Source organism: Setaria viridis, chromosome 1 (assembly GCF_005286985.2).
Source record: "Setaria viridis chromosome 1, Setaria_viridis_v4.0, whole genome shotgun sequence".
NCBI classification, from domain to species: domain Eukaryota; kingdom Viridiplantae; phylum Streptophyta; class Magnoliopsida; order Poales; family Poaceae; genus Setaria; species Setaria viridis.
Window position 1 is genome coordinate 9532838 of NC_048263.2, and position 17667 is coordinate 9550504.

The 17667-nt window shown below is 46.2% G+C and overlaps 3 protein-coding genes and 1 non-coding gene across 4 annotated transcripts; 2 read left to right on the plus strand and 2 right to left on the minus strand.

Annotated features, from left to right (window-relative positions):
- Window positions 1-1819: 1819 nt before the first annotated feature.
- On the plus strand, window positions 1820-4542 carry LOC117840989 (uncharacterized). Its single transcript, XM_034721549.2, has 7 exons — window positions 1820-2102; window positions 2747-2795; window positions 3112-3238; window positions 3319-3389; window positions 3477-3549; window positions 3750-3888; window positions 4044-4542. Exons 1-6 carry the CDS (start codon window positions 1934-1936, stop codon window positions 3861-3863), a joined length of 603 nt encoding a protein of 200 aa, XP_034577440.1. The 5' UTR covers window positions 1820-1933; the 3' UTR covers window positions 3864-3888; window positions 4044-4542.
- Window positions 4543-4858: 316 nt separating this feature from the next.
- On the minus strand, window positions 4859-7410 carry LOC117840979 (uncharacterized). The gene is made up of 7 exons (XM_034721540.2): window positions 7041-7410; window positions 6454-6558; window positions 6079-6165; window positions 5848-5898; window positions 5659-5752; window positions 5418-5502; window positions 4859-5324 (listed from the first exon to the last, which is right to left on the minus strand). Exons 1-7 carry the CDS (start codon window positions 7383-7385, stop codon window positions 5168-5170), a joined length of 924 nt encoding a protein of 307 aa, XP_034577431.1. The 5' UTR covers window positions 7386-7410; the 3' UTR covers window positions 4859-5167.
- A 1030-nt stretch (window positions 7411-8440) lies between these two features.
- On the plus strand, window positions 8441-8513 carry TRNAA-AGC (transfer RNA alanine (anticodon AGC)). Its single transcript has one exon. It is a non-coding gene; the product is annotated as a tRNA-Ala (tRNA).
- Window positions 8514-10570: 2057 nt separating this feature from the next.
- LOC117844841 (phospholipase D delta) lies at window positions 10571-13586 on the minus strand. The gene is made up of 3 exons (XM_034725644.2): window positions 12492-13586; window positions 12266-12382; window positions 10571-12164 (listed from the first exon to the last, which is right to left on the minus strand). Exons 1-3 carry the CDS (start codon window positions 13539-13541, stop codon window positions 10647-10649), a joined length of 2685 nt encoding a protein of 894 aa, XP_034581535.1. The 5' UTR covers window positions 13542-13586; the 3' UTR covers window positions 10571-10646.
- Between the last annotated feature and the right edge of the window lie 4081 nt (window positions 13587-17667).

Genomic DNA, 17667 nt, shown 5'->3' on the forward strand with positions numbered 1-17667 from the left:
TTCAACGCACAAATCCTTACTAGATAAACTTTATTACTCGGTAATCACTGTGAGTAAGTATTTTCATTTGGAAATTAAGGATGGATTAATGTATCAACGAACCAATTTAGTACTAACTGAAGTTAATTACGGAGCTATTTGTTTCTCTTGTCAGAAGTAAGCTAAGAGGGTGTTTGATCCTGGAGCTAAAGTTTAGTCCGTGTCACATCGGATATTCGGATGCTAATTAGGAGGACTAAACATGAGTTAATTACAAACTAATTATGGAACCCCTAGACTAAATCGCAAGACGAATCTATTAAGCCTAATTAATCTATCATTAGCGAATGTTTACTGTAGCACTATATTGTCAAATCATGGACTAATTAGGCTCTGGCCAGCTCAGCGAGGCTCTTGGGATCCAGAGATGTTCTTTGACAAATTTGCATCTTATGGACCAAGCTTTCTTCATATCGTGTTTGGTAGCTTTATATTTACCTTGTATTGAGTATATGGTAACCTTAATTACCAATCTATCCATTTCTCTTCAATCAACTGTCGTGCTGCCGCCGCTTCTTCTGCTTCCATGGTCGATTATAGACAAAATCACCGATGATAGTCGGGATTTTGCACCCCTTGCTTGCGAAAATGCCGTCGGCATGGCCGTCAACCTCATCATCGCTAGGATGCGCAGCGCATGCATCCAGAGATACCCAAAGCTAGGTGTAGGAGGACATGCGCAAGCTGGAGCTACTCTGCCCTGCTCTCGATCCCCTTGGCCGAATTAGCTAATACATCAATAAAGGAACAAAATGGAGAGAATTAAGCATGAATTGACTGCCAATATGTTAAATTGCCCTCAAATCGGCTAATAACATGGATCAAACGTGTGGCCGGCGTCCAGTTAAGCTCTAATTAAGCAAAATTGAACATAGATTGCAATCTATTGTTGCCGTAGAGCAGGATAGGAGATACGACAAGCACCGTACCACGCCACTCGCTGCACCGCTGCACGCTGAAGCCCAGTGGAATTCTCCTCCTGGGACTCGCCGGCCGCATCCTCCGCGACGGCTCCCACGCTGCCCGCACCACCGCACGCCCATCACATGGAGTCCTCCTCGCCGGGCGCTGCCCTATGGTGGCCGCCAGCCGTTCCTCTTCCTCTACTCGAGGCTCGCGGACCATGGTCGTGCCGATGCCGGTGCCCTGCGCATTCTCCACGCGCGGCTGTGCCGCCACAGCCGTTGCCTACCCAGCCAGCTTCTCAAGTGGCATAGGAGCAGGGGGCTGGGGCTACTAGTCGCGGGTGAAGGCAGCGGTGGTGGCATGTGGGAGAGTGGTGACACATCGGTGCGTGAGGAAAAAATGACTGGAGGTCACCGCAACTGCTCATAAGAGCCCCTTCGAGCCTGCAGAACGATCGATTTTGACGTTCCACGCAGTACAGGCCAGCAAGCTTTTTTTTGCATATGCTGGGTTTGGCCTGTGACCCTATCCGAACTACCGAATACAGTTACCTGCACTATGTGAGGCTGGCCTAAGGTAGTTCAGCCTACCAAACGTCCCTCACTTGGACTGTCAAGGTCTTTTTTTCGATCCAACAAAGTAAGGTGAGACGAGGTTAGCTTGGTCAAGAGCTAAACGTGGCCTAATATCAAATAAAATTATTTGATAGTGAGCAGAAAGAATAAAATCAAAGTTCCTAGTTTTATAGTAGATAGATTATTTAATTTTCTGGATAAATTTGTTCGTGTGAAAACGTTAAACGTTTTGTAAGAACATTAGCGTAAATCTGGAATACGCTTCCACGGCCACGGTGAAGCCCTAAGCCCCAGCCCCCGTCGCCCCCACCCTCGACCGCCCGCCGCCTGGACGTCCTATCCGTCCGCGGCCAGCCTGTGCGGGGCGCCGGCCACGTCTCCATCCGCGTCCTGCCTCCCTTGCGGCGGCGAGAATGGCTGCGGAGGCTGCAGCCCTAGAAGCGCCGTCACTCGAGAGGCCCTCACCGCGGGAAGCCACCCTCGACGACGAGACACGGGCCCTCGTCGTCCCCGACGCTGCTGACCTCCCGGCGTCTCCCCCCTCCGCCGTCGAGGCTAACTTCGCGCGCTACTTCATCGCTGGTAAAAGGCTTGACTTTTTCATACTTGATGGGTGTAAAAGCTCTCAGCTTTTATTTTGAGTTTGAGGTATGCTTGTTCTTTTAGAGAGTGAAATGCGTCGTCCTTGCAAGTCTATGGAAGCAACAATTAAGAATGCCGAGTAGCTTAAATAATTACTGTTATAGGACCGAAGTGTTCCAGATGAATATTTGATCTTTGAAACTGAACTGCTTTATAATTCGATTCTGATGTCAATTTTTAGTGTATTCTTGGAATACTGATTCATTTTTGTAATTGGAGTTTGATATCTTTGTTTCGGTTCACGGTTAATGAAGTGTCTAATCAATTAACAACAGCATCTGGGACTTTTGGGTGTAAATTGGTGTACTCAATCACTGTGGGAGTATTGTATCAGCAATTCACCATCCAACTTATTTCTTTCTTGGAGCATATTTATGTAACCCATTGTAAGTGGAGGACGACATAATATACTATGTGATTCATAGCTAAAAATATTAGTTAGTTCTCAAACTTTAGTTATTAACAGAATGGAATGTTTCAGAACTTCATGCTGTGTAGTTGAGCCAGAAGAACAAAATGTTTTTACTGCTTTCAAGAGGTCTGCTTCAACTACTCTAATTCAACGCCACCACTTTCTTGGGCAGATTTTCCGAATCCAGGGCATGATCAGTATGTGTACCGTCATCCAAATGGGTAGGTTTTTCATTTTAAGGAGTCCATATTGCACTTTTTAGTGAAAAAGTAAGGAAATTATTTGCATATAATAAGAATGCAACGGTGGTAGTGCTAAGTGCCTAACACTGCTTAACGTGTGCTTAATTACATAATGTTTGTATTGCTTTGATCTGTGAACAATTGATCTGTTCTTGTGTCAGGTACTTATTTTCTGCAGTAACTCTAGTTGACATGTTCCAATACCTTCCTTTTTCCTGATATAGTTCATATTGAGGTTTCTAATGAGCCTTAATATGCATTCTCATGGCTGCCTCCTTTTTGTTGAAAAATTTAGATTGTGTGTGGTTGGTTTAGCTCCAGCCCACGTTGCATTTAAAGAGGAAGGAGGTATAACCGCTGTTGACTTCAATGTTGGCAAGTCAGATCGCAGTGAGATGAAAGTCACGGGCAAACGCAAAAGGGTAACTAGAATGCTTGAATCATGTTTCCTGTTTAGTTAAATAAATGGCAGCATGAGTTGATGTTGATTTTTTTTTTGCAGAATGCACAACATTTGCAAGAAAACTCAGCGCTGTGCAAAGTTTGTGTAAATGATAAGTCTTTTGTTGTGAGGTTGGTCCCCTTGATCTTACAAACCTAGGAAGTATGCATGACATCATTGTTTTCTGCACTGGAGTTGCTTATTCTGAACTCTTACAGATGCTGTGTTAAAGGCTCCCTTTTGGAGATTAATGATAGACTGATCAAACAACCAGATCTTCTTAATACTGCTGTGAGTACATCATGTTATCTGGCAGAGTATTTATTTGACTCTTTGTACACTTCTTTGTTCATTCTCCTTTTCTCTTTTAGTTGTCCTTGGGATTGAATACTAATATGAGACTCTTGCTGCTCTTTTTATTGGTATGTTTGTTTTGTTTACCATAGACCAGCAGAATACATCTTAACACTTTTATCCCTTTTCACATTTAGGCTGATAGAGAAGGATATATAGCAATCTTCCAGCCAAAACCAGCTGACTGGCTCAAAATTAAGGATAAATTTCTTAGTTACGAGGACTACAGGAACTTGAGAGGAGTTTGCTGACAGCCTGACACCAGACATTCAAAAGGTATCTAGTACCGTATTTTTCACCTTTGTGTTACGTTGCAATGAACTTGGAGCAACACGTGTTCCAAACATTGTCAATATGAAACTCTGTAGTCATACTGTCTTATTGCATCATTTTTTTTACAGTGTTCAGTGTAATTATTTTTGTCCATGCAGGAGTTTTGAAGATAAGCCAGTGCTTAGGTGTGATTCAACCACGGTGTGATGGTATATTTATAAGTTTCATCAGTTAGCTACTGCATACTGTTACTCGGTGCTTCTCAGCCTACAAAACATGGAAACTGGGACCCTGTTGACCTCCCAAGTATCTACACTGGACTGGACTCATGTTATTCAACTTATCAGTGACTCATATGTCGGCTCATTTGATGAAAAGGCGCTGACAATGTTTGCTTTATTCCTTTTGTTGGAAAGTTGATGTACAAGGACTCGGTCATTTGTGGCTATGCCTTACTTCCCAATGTATCAACTGATGCGTTGGCACCAATTTATCAAAGTTAGCCATCTCCATCTCTAGCCATACAAAACTGGTATAAGATCAATGCACTGTAAAAGCAGTTGTTTTTTTTGAGGTACACAGATGAAGCGAGTTTTGAAATCGAATGATTCATGCTCTTGTGACTGGAGCATTGCTTCCGGTGACTGAACAAACTTACATCTGTGCGTATTTTTCATGGTTGGGACTTGGGGACCAAAGAGTATACAAAATGTTAGACTACACGCTTCAACCTGTTTTCAAGTCCGTATGGATGACTCCACATAGCTGTAAAATTGTAACAGATGAAACGTTATAAGCCATTAGTCACAGGCTCAAAGCTACTGATTTTCTGATCATTGGGTTGGGTGATTGGGTCTGCGACATATATGAGCAAAAATATTTCCTTAAATTTACTTCGTAATGCAATATCCTGTGTGTTGAACTGTTGATGTACAATGGATGATGGGAGCACATTAGCACATCATTCGAAAAATTAACAGAAAATTAGTGTACTCTTCAAATGGTCACATGTACAAGGCACTGGTGTCATGATGCTTTACATGTTACACTTGAGGCAATTTGCATCTTCACAGTTGGCATCAAATAGTAGGCTGTAGGCACAAGTTTTTCTTTTACTAAAACATAGACATGGCATGGCGTCGCTCCTAGAATTACAATATCTCTATGCAGAGGACCAAAAATGCCATGCTGTTCCTCTGTGCTGCCAGTAAGAAACATAGGCCATTCTGAATCAGAGTTACAGGATCTCTGATCCATGAGATACAGTTACCTCATGGGAGTTTCATTTACGTTTTTCCTTGTCCAGCGCGATTTCAACAAGCTGAATGTTCCCCTGCAGTGAAGCAGCCTTGCATGACGGGAGGAAGGAGAAACCATCCAGCAGTTTCAAACACTTTAAACCCCACTTGACCATCAAAAACTCGATCAAATGGTGACCACTGCATATAAAAGAAGAATCCGGCTGATTTATCAGAAATATAGCTTTCCACACTCCTTCCAAGTGAAACAGGTATGAAATGGTTCCTTGGTACCTGCGGTTGTGGTATGTGGTTATGAACATCGCCCCAGGAGAATTTTCCAGGAGGAAAGTAACCGTTGCGAAGAGATCATCAAAATCTTGCCAAATACATGCACTGGTATGTCAGCCAGCCAAAAATACAAGAATGCAAATAGCAACAGGTAGCCAGTGAATGCATGGGCCACCAAATGATTATCCTAAAATAAATAATAACTGTAATCCACTGAACAGAGTAGAATAGAGCAGTAGCTCACTTGCTGAATCATAAAGTACATCAGCTCCAAGAATGATGTCAGGATGCAGATCAAATATTGGTTCATCCCAGTCTCCCCAGGTAAGTCCTGATACCTGCAAGGTTGTGGACTAACTGTAAGCTTTCTGAATTCTTATAGGTTGCCAGACGCCCAGACATGTAAAATTCAGTCCTCCAAATCAAACCATACAGTGCAGCTGGCATCATTGAGAGTGCATATTCTTCTGATGTTGTTCAGAACCTAGTCAGTGAAAAACAAAGAGGAAATCAATCACCGAAACACCAACAAGGATAAAAAATAATAAGGATTCCTAAGATGGGTTGGAACTAACTTCTGTGTTGTGTGCAATGTCTGAAATCAATCACTGAAACACCGACAAGGATAAAAACAATAAGGATTCCAAGACGGGTTGGAACTAACTTCTGTGTTGTGTGCAATGTCTGTCAGAGTCACATCTGCTCCAACCTTTGCAGCTACTAAACCTGGTAGTGAGGTTCCAGCACCAAGCTGTAAGACATATATATGCAAATTAGAAATGAGCATAAAATACTACTACCAACATTATTATTGTTCTACATTGGCATAGCTGTAGTTTCGTTCGCTGAACAATAACCTCACCATAGAGAAATACAGAATTCCATTACAAGAGACTATTGAACCCCAAGGAATTGGCACTTCCCAGCTATTGAGCTAAGATTGTTAAGTGGATTGCCATTTACACTTTACCCCACTAACAAATGGACCATGTTGGTCACTTGCTACAAACATTCAGGGTAGCCCAAAGAGAAGTAGTACCTCAACAACTTTAGAGCCAGAGAACCGTGACCTCTGTTGCCACACGTATTCAGCTAGAATGATACTGCATGGCCAGACAAACATGCCGTAGTCCTCTTCAATGTTCTGTAAACCCAACCAAAAGCAGCTCGTCAGGACACAACATATAGAACACAGGAAGCCAGCAATAGCAAGTAAAACCGGCATTCCATTTCAAAACATAGGGCGTCTTAGGGTTCTAAAAAAGCCAAATAATATAAATTTGTAGCCAATGATTAATCAAACCAAAACACACGTTTAGACTTTAGTACACAAAATATGTATAAACAGATTCGTATTTCAAATATGTTTGAACATATTTTGATTTCATATCAATTGATAAGATAACATAAGAGAAACTAGTGTTAGTCACAGAAAAAAAATGTTGTCCTTCCTTTGCGGCATTTCACCGAACACTACCCCGGCATCGCTAGCAACCGCCAGCCGTAGCGCTGCTACTCGATCGCCGCCTAGAGAGGGTTGATGCTTTAACCTCGACGCAGCGCCTGTCCGTACGAAGCGCGCGTGGGGACTGGGGAGGGAGGGACGAGGCGGCACGGCGCGGGTACCTCGATGATGTCCACGCGGAGGTCGTGGTCGCTCTCGGACGCGTCGCCGCCGAAGTAGTGCCGCGACACGGTGGTCATACGCGCGGGAACGGCAGCGGCCCGGGCACCGGAGGCGACGCCTTCCATCGCGAGTTCGCGACGATCTCTGATCGTTGGACCACGACGCAGAGTGGACTCGAGGAGGACAGCGAAATAGGCGGCGTGCTCTGTGCTTATTAGATTTCTCTGTGCCAAGACCATCAAAAAGGATCCTTTATGTTTTTCCCTGTAGTGAAGCAGCCTTGCATGACGGAGGGAAGGAGAAACCATCCAGAATTCCGAATACTTCAAAACCTTCTTGCCCATCAAAAACTCTATCAAATGATGATCACTGCACAGAGAAACCCAACTGATTTATCAGAAATGTAGGTTGCCAAATCTCTTCCAGGTGAAAAAGGGACAGACAATTCCTTGGTACCTGCGGTTGTGGTAAGTGGTTATGAACACTGCCCCGGAAGAGTTTTCAGGAGAAAGGCCACCATGGCGAAGAGATCATCAAAATCTTATCAAATAGATGCAGCCAATGTAGCTCAGCCAAAACAATGAGAACACGCACAAATTGAAATGGGTAACCAAGTGAATGCATGGACCACCAAACGATAATCCATATTCCTGAAATCTGCATGGTTATGGAGTAATTCAAGTCCTCTGAATTTGGTGGGGTACAAACATGTAGAATTCTGTTCTCAAAATCAAACCGTACAGTACAGCTGGCATTACTGAGAGCACATATTCTTCTGATGTTTTTCAGTACCAAGTCAATTTGGAAACAAAGAGGAAATCAACTACTGAAACATTGGCAAGGATCTAATAACAATGATTCGTAAGATGGATTGGAACAAAATTCTGTATTGTGTGCAATGTCTGTCAGTGTACATCTGCTCCAGCCCTTTGCAGCTACTAATCCTTGTAGGAGCTTCCAGCACCAAGCCGTAAATCATAAGTGAAAATTAGAAATGAGCGTAAAATACTAATTTCAAACTTACTGTTATTCCGTACTGGCATAGCTGTAGTTTTGTCCCATCCAACAGGAACCTCAACATGGAGGAACACGGGAATACATTACGAGAGGAGACTCTTTGAGTTTTGAGCCAAGGAATTGGGACTTTGGAGAAATTGAGCTAAGATTGTTCAGCGAGCTGACAGTTACAAATGGACCACATTGGTCGCTGTCCACGAACATTCAGGGTAGCCATTCTCTGCCAGAATGATACTGCATGGCCAGACAAACATGCCGTAGTCCTCTTCAATATTCTGTAAACCAACCAAAAGCACCTCGTGAGAACACAAAATGTACAATAGCGCACGGCCTGGCCGAGAGATATTGTGATTAGTATTTTGTTTCGCCGCTGAACAACAACGGGGATGTAGCTCAGATGGTAGAGCGCTCGCTTAGCATGCGAGAGGTACGGGGATCGATACCCCGCATCTCCATTTATCTTTTTGTCATTTTCTTCCCTTTTGCTTTAGTTTTCTTGCAAATCTTCATAATCTCGGGTGTAAGATCTAGACGGCGTAGGGAGGCCGTGCGCCCATGCGCCGCCGGGTGTAAGAATTGAAATTGTGGGTTATCGAATGTGATTCTTTTATGACATGCTCGGCCTCGTCATCTTAACAGAACGTGCTCGGGCCTCATCATCTTTTATGAAATATCTTAATAGTTGTTAGTTAGATTATCAGATGGCACCAAACCATTAATAAACTGAAACATGATGTACTGATTTAGTTTACAAGATTTTCTCATGAAACTTATATTTTATATTTTATCATAACAGACCGCTCTTGGTCCCATCATCTTTTATGACATGTCTTAAAAGTTGTTAGTTAGATTATCAAATGGCACCGAACCATTAATAAACTACGATATGAATGATTAGTGTACTGATTTAGTACTGATTGAAATATAAGGGATGATAGTCACTTAAGGTATGAAAAATACACATTTTCCTTTATATTTTGAAATAAACTGAGAGGGGCATGTGCCCTCCACCCCTACCTTCTCCTCTAAGCTCAGTTATTGGTATCAGAACAATTTGGTATTATTTTACCCTAATGTCAAAATAAGAGAACTCTATTGATATTGACATGGTCGATGAGGACACACTTGATGTCCCTTGTGGATAGCTTGTACATTATCTTCCTGAGAACTATGAGAGGATTTCATGGTGCAACCGGAGGCAAGACTCCCCTCAAGCTACATGGGTACCACGATGAATGTCACAAATGACTTGTTAGTGCGGTATTTATTCAAACTTTTTTCCTTACAAAATCGATATATTTTTCTCGTAAATCTGAAACATTTTCTTAACCAAACCATTTTCATGTGCAATTTCTTTTTTCTGAACCTAAAACAATTTTCTTGTGAAGCGGGAACAAATTTCTTCTGAACATTTGTTCCAACTTTATAAACAAATGTTCTGGAATTACATGGAAATTCACCCAGAGCGGTCAATACACCACCGCTTCAGCATATAAGGCTCAACTCCTAGGTAGCGTGAAAACGACTAATCTTGCAACAGTGTGGTAAGCCTGGGCACCAGCAAAATGCAAAGTTTTTGCCTGGCTAATTCTTCAAAATAGGGTCTGGACTTCGGACAGACTAGCAAAACGGGGCTGGGACCACACCCCAACATGCACCCTATGCCGATGCACGATGGAGACTGCGCATCATCTCCTAGCCGAATGCAGATACACAAAGCAAATTTGGAAACTCGTGGCCCAATGGTTGTCACAAGAAAGCCTGCAACCGGGTCAATGGAAGCACAACATAACGGACATAGATTGGTGGACCAATATCACATCAACAACAGGGATCCCGCGTAAAGCGTCCAGAAGCCTCGCCCTCCTCATTATGTGGGAAATATGGAACGAGCAAAATTCCCGAATCTTCCGCCACCAGGGTTCCCCGACGACATCACTAATGGCGAAAATCAAATCCTCAACCAACATGTGGTTAGCAGCGGGAGCGAGAGGCCTAGCGGCCCTTCTTTTGTAAACACAACACTCTGGGTGCCTCCCTGCTCTTTTTTTTCCCCTTTTTTCCCCTCTTTTTGCCCGGTTCGCCGGCTATAACCCTCCTCTATCAATGAAGTAGGCACACTCTCGTGCCCTTTTCCTTTCAAAAAAATAAAAAATAAAATAAACAAATGTTCTACTTCGTATAAAAAATGTTATTCGTGAAAATGTAATCCAACCGTCCTCCTAACAACACCTTTCGTACGTGCCTTTTGGGGTTGGTTGTGCCTACAATATTCACAAACTAGCCCAACTTCCGGTATGTAGCGTATTTAAAAGCAAAATTGCAAAAATCCAAATCAAAATTTGTGGTGGTGTTGGCACGAGAAATCATCTTCTGAAATGGAATAGATATGATACAGTATTTTTTTTTTGAAAGAGGAAGGCATTGTGCTTGTCTTACCAAATGTAGCATCTTTTTTTTTTTGCTCATCATCTCACACGGTGAATGTGTTAGCGTTCTTTTCCAAAAAAAGGAAAAAAGTCATATGCAGTCGTAGGTTGTGCTGCATTGAAGCATGCATTGTGAGCGCTCTTGTGACCTACACACGGCTACATTGTCAGGTAATCCGGCAGGTTGTTGGGGGACCCGAGGATCCTCCCGCCGACGTCCGGGAACGTCTCGTGCCCCGGCAACACCCCAACGCTGCCGTCGGCGCCGACGAGCACCGGGTACCTCATGAGGTGTCCCCGTAGCTCGCCGGCCCGCCCCGTGTCGTCCGTGTACCTCTCCCAGTTCTCCCGCGCGACGCCGTTCACCAGGGCGACGCACTCCCGCGACTCCGGCCGCCGCACCGCCTCCGGCCACTGCCGGACGACCTCCTTCCCCAGGTGCTCCTCCCACAGCGACATCCTGTACCCGAACACCTTGCCCCGCGGCCGGCGTTCGGCGCGGTGCGGCTGGTAGGCGCCGACGGCGATCTCCGTGTCGCGTGACCCGGCCAGCGAGCGCTGGTTGATGTTGGCGGAGCCGACGATGACGTACTCGTCGTCCACGATCATCCCCTTGGAGTGCACGTACACCATGAACCGCCGGTGCCTCCGAGCCATCGCCGCGGGGTCGTCGCCGCCGCCGACCTCCTCCGGCGGCGGCTCCCGGTTGCCGAGGCAGTAGAAGTTGAGGAACTGCTGCGGGTGCGCGTCCTTGAGCCCTTTATCGTCAATCTCTGCGGCGATGACCCTGTACATCATCTCCATGGTCTGGCTCTGCCAGAAGAGGATCTCCTGGGCGGGGGCGGAGCGGGGGTCCCCCTCGGGCCACATGGGCATCACGACGTACGCCGCGAAAGGCTCGCCGGCGCGGATCTTGCTGGCGACCTTGAGCGCGAGCTCCATGGGGACAAGGTTGGCGGCGCCCGGGTGACCGTTCGACGGCCACGCGTACGACGAGCCGATGAAGTACTGGTTCTCGATGTAGACGAAGCGCTCCGCCGCCCGGATCGCCGCGACGTACGCCGTGTGGATGCTCTGCTCCACGGCGAGGTTCTTGTCGCACAGCAGGTGGCGCCGCTCCATCTCTGCTCTCTCCCAGGGGCGCGGGAACCTCTTCACCGATCCGGCGTCCACCGACCGGAACACCTGCGCGTGCCAGCACTCGGGGTCGCCCTCCGGCAAGGCGTGCAGGGCTCGCTGCTCGTCGTCGGTGGCGCCGGCGGCGGCGGAGGGGCTGAGGATCCAGGAGATGCGCTCGAGCTTGAGCAGGGAGTCGTCCTTCCGGCGGTGCGACGCCTTGCCGAACACCTCCCGGAGCTTGGTGGCCTTCCTCCACCGCTGCTCGAAGTTGGTCAGGACATCGTACGCCGCCGGGCCGTCCAGGCGGCAGTGCATGTCGTGCCACGGCTGCCGGGGGCCCTCCGCCGCCGCGCCGCCCCCGAACGTGGGGTTGCGGACGTCGCCGTGGAAGACGGTGTCGAGGCCGCGGAAGAGCGAGTGGCCGGGCGTGTCGTAGCGACCGGCGCAGAGGTCGAGGCCGCCGAGGAACGCCGTGATCCGGCGGTGGGCGCTGTCGGAGGACGCCGGCGTGTCGATGAGCACGCACTTCTGGTGGTGCGTGAACAGCGTCCCCACAACCTGCACGGCCAAGGCTGGAGGCGTCGCATTTCAATTGCAAGGATTGGGCCACTAGTTCATAGAGACATTGCTCGTATATTACTGTAGCAGAAGAAGCTTGCCTTTTGTTTCACCATGCTGAGCTTGCTGCTCGGGTACCTCGGAGACAACGCGCAGATCACTGACGAGTGCTTGAAGAACTTCTTCGTCTCCTCGTCGTGCGTTTGCATCACCCCTCTCTGCAACTCATCATGCATAAAAAGGAATCAGATCATCAAATCTGCACCTGCAATCTGCAAATGATGATCGAACTCGATCGATCTCTAACAATTCGTCCATAGTCCAAACCGTTCTGAGGAAGAAGTTGTCGTGTGAGGTCTTGTCGTCCCAGACGAGGAGCAGGACCCGGACGCCCTCCTGGGACTTGTACTTGAGCAGGTCGCCGAGGCTCATCTTCTCCACCGCCGCGCCGCCCAGCGCCATCACCTCCGCCGCCTTCGCCGTCATCTCCAGCGACATCGCCTCCCGCAGCAGCCTCACCTTGGTGTACACCGACCACCCTGCCACGTACACGAGGTGCTGCGCGCCCAGCACTGCCAGGCACAGGTCCTCCCAGCACCGGCCCGGCTCGAACACCCCTGGCACGCCGTCGAGCTCGCCGGCCGCCACGTGCGCGTCCTGGTACAGCCGCACGTCGCACCCGCGCCGCGGCGGGAAGTACGCCGGGACCCCACCGCTACCTGAGCGCCAGAACGCCGGGATCCTCGCCGCCGGGACGAACCTGGCGGAGATGCGGATGGTGGAGCCCGGCAACGGCATCGGGCGCCGGCCGCGGCCGTCGGGGCGGGCGAGATTGAGACACCATTCGGAGCGGTCGGGCTTGCCGGCGGTGGCGAGGATGTCGGCGGCGTGGAGGGAGGCGGTGCCGATGAGGTCGGAGCCGAAGGGGTCGGCGTCTTTGACGTGGAAGTCGAGGCGGGCGGTGCGGTGGGCGAGCGGGAGGAGGAAGCTGGCCTCCCATTTGGGCGCCTCGGAGTTGCGGAAGACGTAGGTGCGCGCCAGCGTCGTCTCGTGGTGGGGCCCCGCCGGCACGACCACGGCGGCGTAGGGGTCGGAGGTCGCGTGGAGGAGGTGGCCGTGCGGCTGGCGCTCGTGGTGCCGGTGGAGGCCGTGGAGGTGGTGGTGGTGGTGGCGGTGGTGGGTGCTTTTGTCGTCGGGCATGGAGCGGCTACTAGCAGCAGGCCGGCCGCGGCTCGCCGCCATCCCCGGCGGGCAGAGGCAGAGGCGGCGGAGGAAGGTGGAGAGGAGGTCCATGTTGGGGAGGCCGCGCGCCTCGTGGATGGTCAGGTCGAGGTCGCCGTGGAGGAGCAGCGCCTCGCCGGCGCCGGAGTTGTACATTATTGGATGCCGGCCGGAGCTCGCGTTCTGGCTGGGGCCGCCGCGGTGGCGCGTTACTGGAGACTGAGAGCGTGGCGGGAAGCAGCAGAGCTTTGTAAGCCCTGGGCGGGCCCAGTTGTCAGTGTCAATGTCGCGCCGGCAGCGGAGCCCAATTGCCGAAGGCGAGGTGGCGTGTGGCTTTGTGAAAGAACGGGGATGCGATTCTTGGCGTGGCCGGCCGACAAGCCAGCGGCACATCTGGATTGTGCTTTCCGCTAATGGCAACTTGTACGTAGGATCGTGGTATAAAGCAAAGCTTGATTCGGAAGCTAGTACTCCTTCTAATCTAATCACATCCTAGTCCCTCACGTTGCCTGGGTGAGGGGTTGTTTTTTTTAAAAAAATGGAATACCGGCCTCTCTGCGACCGCACACAGCCATGGTATACTCCTAATTAGGGGGAGCCATGGTATACTTCTAATTAGGGGAAGTTTGGATCCCCGGACTAAACTTTAGTCCCTGTCACATGGATGTCACATGGAATGGAATGTACTAATTAGGAGTATTAAATATAAACTATTTACAAAACTCATTGCACAGATGGAGGCTAAACGGCGAGACGAATCTATTAAGCCTAATTAGTCCATGATTTGACAATATGCTGCTACATTTGCTAATGATGGATTAATTAGGCTTAATAGATTCGTCTCGCCGTTTAGCCTCCATCATCCGTGTAATTAGTTTTATAATTAACTTATATTTAGTCCTTCTAATTAACTCCAAATATTCATTGTACGGACTAAACTTTAGCTTCAGGATCCAAACACCTTCTTTGAAAATTTATCCGGGATAGATCGGTAAAGGTGGTAGCACTACAGTTGGGCATGAGCGGTGGGCTGACGAGGGCAAGGCATGGGATATAGGGCAATAGAGGAAGAACGGCATGGGTAATGATATGGACGGTTGGAATATATCTACAAAATATAACAAAAATATACTATGAAACTACTGTTAGATCTTTGATGTCTATAAACTCAACCCATAATAACAAAGTTCTGTAGCTCACGGAAGATACTCCTAGCTAATTGTTACATAATACTCCTAGCTAATTGTTAGCTCTAGCTAGATCTCCAGTTCTCCAGATCTACAAAATGATAGGTATACCGCCAAAAATTAAATGGCAAAAGAAGAGAACAGGTCATCTTCCCTGCCTGTCCCTGGGCTTCCTTTTCCTTTTCCGAAGTAATCTGGACTCTGGCAGAAGAAAAAACAACGTTGAGGAGGAACATGGGTTAACCATCTCTGAAGAAGATGGATGATGATAGGAAGAAAAACCTTGACAGGAAAGTAGAGATCCTCTTTACCCGGTCCAAAAACTTGACCGCCAGCAACCTTCTTGGGCTGGAAGATGTAGGCCGCTAGGCCTCCGGCCCTTATACCGCTGGGCCTCTACAATTAAGTCTATAATTGGGCCGCAAATCCAATCCTAATAATATACCCCATTCCAGCGAACTACGGTATCAGAAAAATGTATCTGTATCGTAGAACATTTTTTGATACATGTTCTACGGTCGTACTCTTATCATCGTATGCCGACACATACGCAGGGAGCAGTGATGGAGAGAGAGAAATCGAAATCCAAAGCTAATTAACGCATTAATTTACTAGTCGGAAAAAAAATAATGGTGGCCTGCGGCCACTGTCCTGTCCTAGAAAGCCGGCGCCGTCCACGCATGCATGTCGTCGAGTCGAGGTTGCGACGCGGCCCGTCGAGGCCGTCCAGTTGCTACCACCACCCTGCGCTGTCTCCTCATTCTCTGTGTACTGTACCATCACCGTGCATCTTCATTAACGAAGAGAGATTGTAGTAGTGTTTCAGCAGGATAATAATAGTAAAAAAAAGAGATATAATCTACAATTCTAGTCAACTCCATGTAGTATATTCATGTCGACATCTGGTGGGGCCGGGGCCACCCATATGCACCCAAGATCACACCACGTGTCATACATCTTTTATCTTCTATTTTCAGAATAACTTTGGTGCTTACCTCATGCATGACGCATGCATATGCTAGTACCAATGGTTCACATGATATGGCTAGCCTACTATTTCAAATTGTATGTTATTTTAAATTTTTTTAAATGTATGATTTTTCTTTGCACCTTACATTATGTCTAGATACATGTTAAAATATATGTATCCAGAGAATTCAAAACGGCGTATAATTTAGAACAGGTTCCCAAATCATATATTTCTCTTTCAATAATATTTGTTAAAAGAACCACCATATGCATTCTAGGTTATATTATGAAATCAACTCCAAAATCGCGCCAGTTCATGAGATACAATAATGATAATAATTTTGGATGTATATGTCTGAAAATGTATCCTTGTCTATTTTTCTTTGTCTTTATTTCATTTGTGCCTTGGAGTTATTTTTAACCAAAGACATTTGTGCCTTCATTGTCATTGTTGTATATCTCGAACAGGTTGAATTTGGAGGGTTTTTTTTTTGTGTCAAGCATAACATAACCTTACCTATGTAAATATGGTGATCTTTTTTCAAGATATTTGAAATAAAACTTGGTATGATTTGTAAGAATATTCATGTTTTCAACACCTAGCTGGTGGTAACTTTGTACTTTCCGCTACAAGACACAATATGTTGGTAACTTTGTAGTATTACCTTTTTTTATGTGCCTTTAGTCCTATTGCAATCATCTGGTTTGTACTTGTTTCATAGCCAATAAATCTTTCATTGTGGACAGACACCCTAATTGAACTATATATAAAAAAATTACTGGAAACAATAACACAGTCCACCAGATAATTAACTGTGGGGGAGACTGGAAATCTGCAGCAATTTTTTTACCAGTCGTTTGGTTAAAGAGATTTTTTTAAAAAATTATTATATATGACAATAATTATATTATGTAGGATAAGAAAAAATGGTGTTTAAACAGGTGCACACTTTGCAATACTCTTCGTGTCTCAACCAATTCTGGTGTCTGATTTCCTAACTGGTTTGGTACCAGTACCTTCTGAAAGTCAGACAACGATAAACCAGCGGATCCGGTGCTGGGCTGGAGTGCTCATCCAACACCTCATCTCTGGATTAATTCAATTAAAGGGGTGTTTGGATCCTTAGCTAAAGTTTAGTCCATGTCACATCGAATCTTCGGAGACTAATTAGGAGGACTAAATATGAGTTAATTATAAAACTAATTACACAGATGGAGGCTAATTCGCGAGATGAATCTATTAAGCCTAATTAATTCATGATTAGCACATGTTTATAGTAGCATCACATTATCAAATCATGGACTAATTAGGCTTAATAGATTCATCTCGCGAATTAGTCTCCATCTGTGCAATTGATTTTGTAATTAATCTATATTTAATTCTTCTAATTAGTATCTAAGCATTCGATATGATAGGACTAAACTTTATTCCTGGAACCAAACGGGAGCTAAAGTAGGAGCTATTTGAGATGCGGAGAACCGTATGATCCGTCAAGAAACACAGGCATATTCTAACTCACTCATGTGGGCACGCGTAGCAATGCTTATCCTCGAATAGATTATTATTAATGAATTAACTAATCGCCTTCTTAATTCATATATTGATGTGGATGTGCTGTGATGCGGCGGATCGGTACGGGCATATCCTCCTCTAGGTTTCTTTTTTTGACAGCGTACACAAATTCATCCAGAATGAGGTTGATCGAGGTAATGCAGTACTTCATTCATGCATGCAACACTCATATCTAGTATCTAACTCCATTTGATTTGATTCATATTTTACCTCTACACGGTGGGATATTAATTTTGAAAGTGACCCATAGCTTTATCTTTTTGCTGGTTTACTCTCTCTTCTCGTGTTTCTTTTTTTCTCTTTGCCTTTGAAAGAGCCTTATATCCTTTACCATTCTCCATTTTTTTCATGAATTCTAACTAGTCTTATAATTCGTCTCCAGAGCAGAGAATGTAAGTCATGATTTGGTGGCTAATCCTAGTGATTTTTTGGTGATCTGTCTTTAATTTGTCCGAATTTCATGAACTTACCGAAGTAGCCAGTGTAAGCTAGACGCTGCTTTTCATCCATGCAGGTGCTCAAGTTCCAAAAACAGCTGTTTAATTTTAAATAA

Coding starts and splice junctions, on each gene's coding strand:
- LOC117840989 (XM_034721549.2), top strand. CDS start 1,934: ATGGCTGCGGAGGCTGCAGCCCTAGAAGCGCCGTCACTCGAGAGGCCC. Junction 2,103..2,746: donor CGCGCGCTACTTCATCGCTG/GTAAAAGGCTTG, acceptor TTTCTTGGGCAG/ATTTTCCGAATCCAGGGCAT. Junction 3,239..3,318: donor TCACGGGCAAACGCAAAAGG/GTAACTAGAATG, acceptor TTTTTTTTGCAG/AATGCACAACATTTGCAAGA.
- LOC117840979 (XM_034721540.2), bottom strand. CDS start 7,385: ATGGGCAAGAAGGTTTTGAAGTATTCGGAATTCTGGATGGTTTCTCCT. Junction 6,559..7,040: donor TCCGCGTGGACATCATCGAG/GTACCCGCGCCG, acceptor TTGGGTTTACAG/AACATTGAAGAGGACTACGG. Junction 6,166..6,453: donor CTGGCTCTAAAGTTGTTGAG/GTACTACTTCTC, acceptor TATGTCTTACAG/CTTGGTGCTGGAACCTCACT.
- LOC117844841 (XM_034725644.2), bottom strand. CDS start 13,541: ATGTACAACTCCGGCGCCGGCGAGGCGCTGCTCCTCCACGGCGACCTC. Junction 12,383..12,491: donor ACAACTTCTTCCTCAGAACG/GTTTGGACTATG, acceptor GATGAGTTGCAG/AGAGGGGTGATGCAAACGCA. Junction 12,165..12,265: donor TCAGCATGGTGAAACAAAAG/GCAAGCTTCTTC, acceptor TTGGCCGTGCAG/GTTGTGGGGACGCTGTTCAC.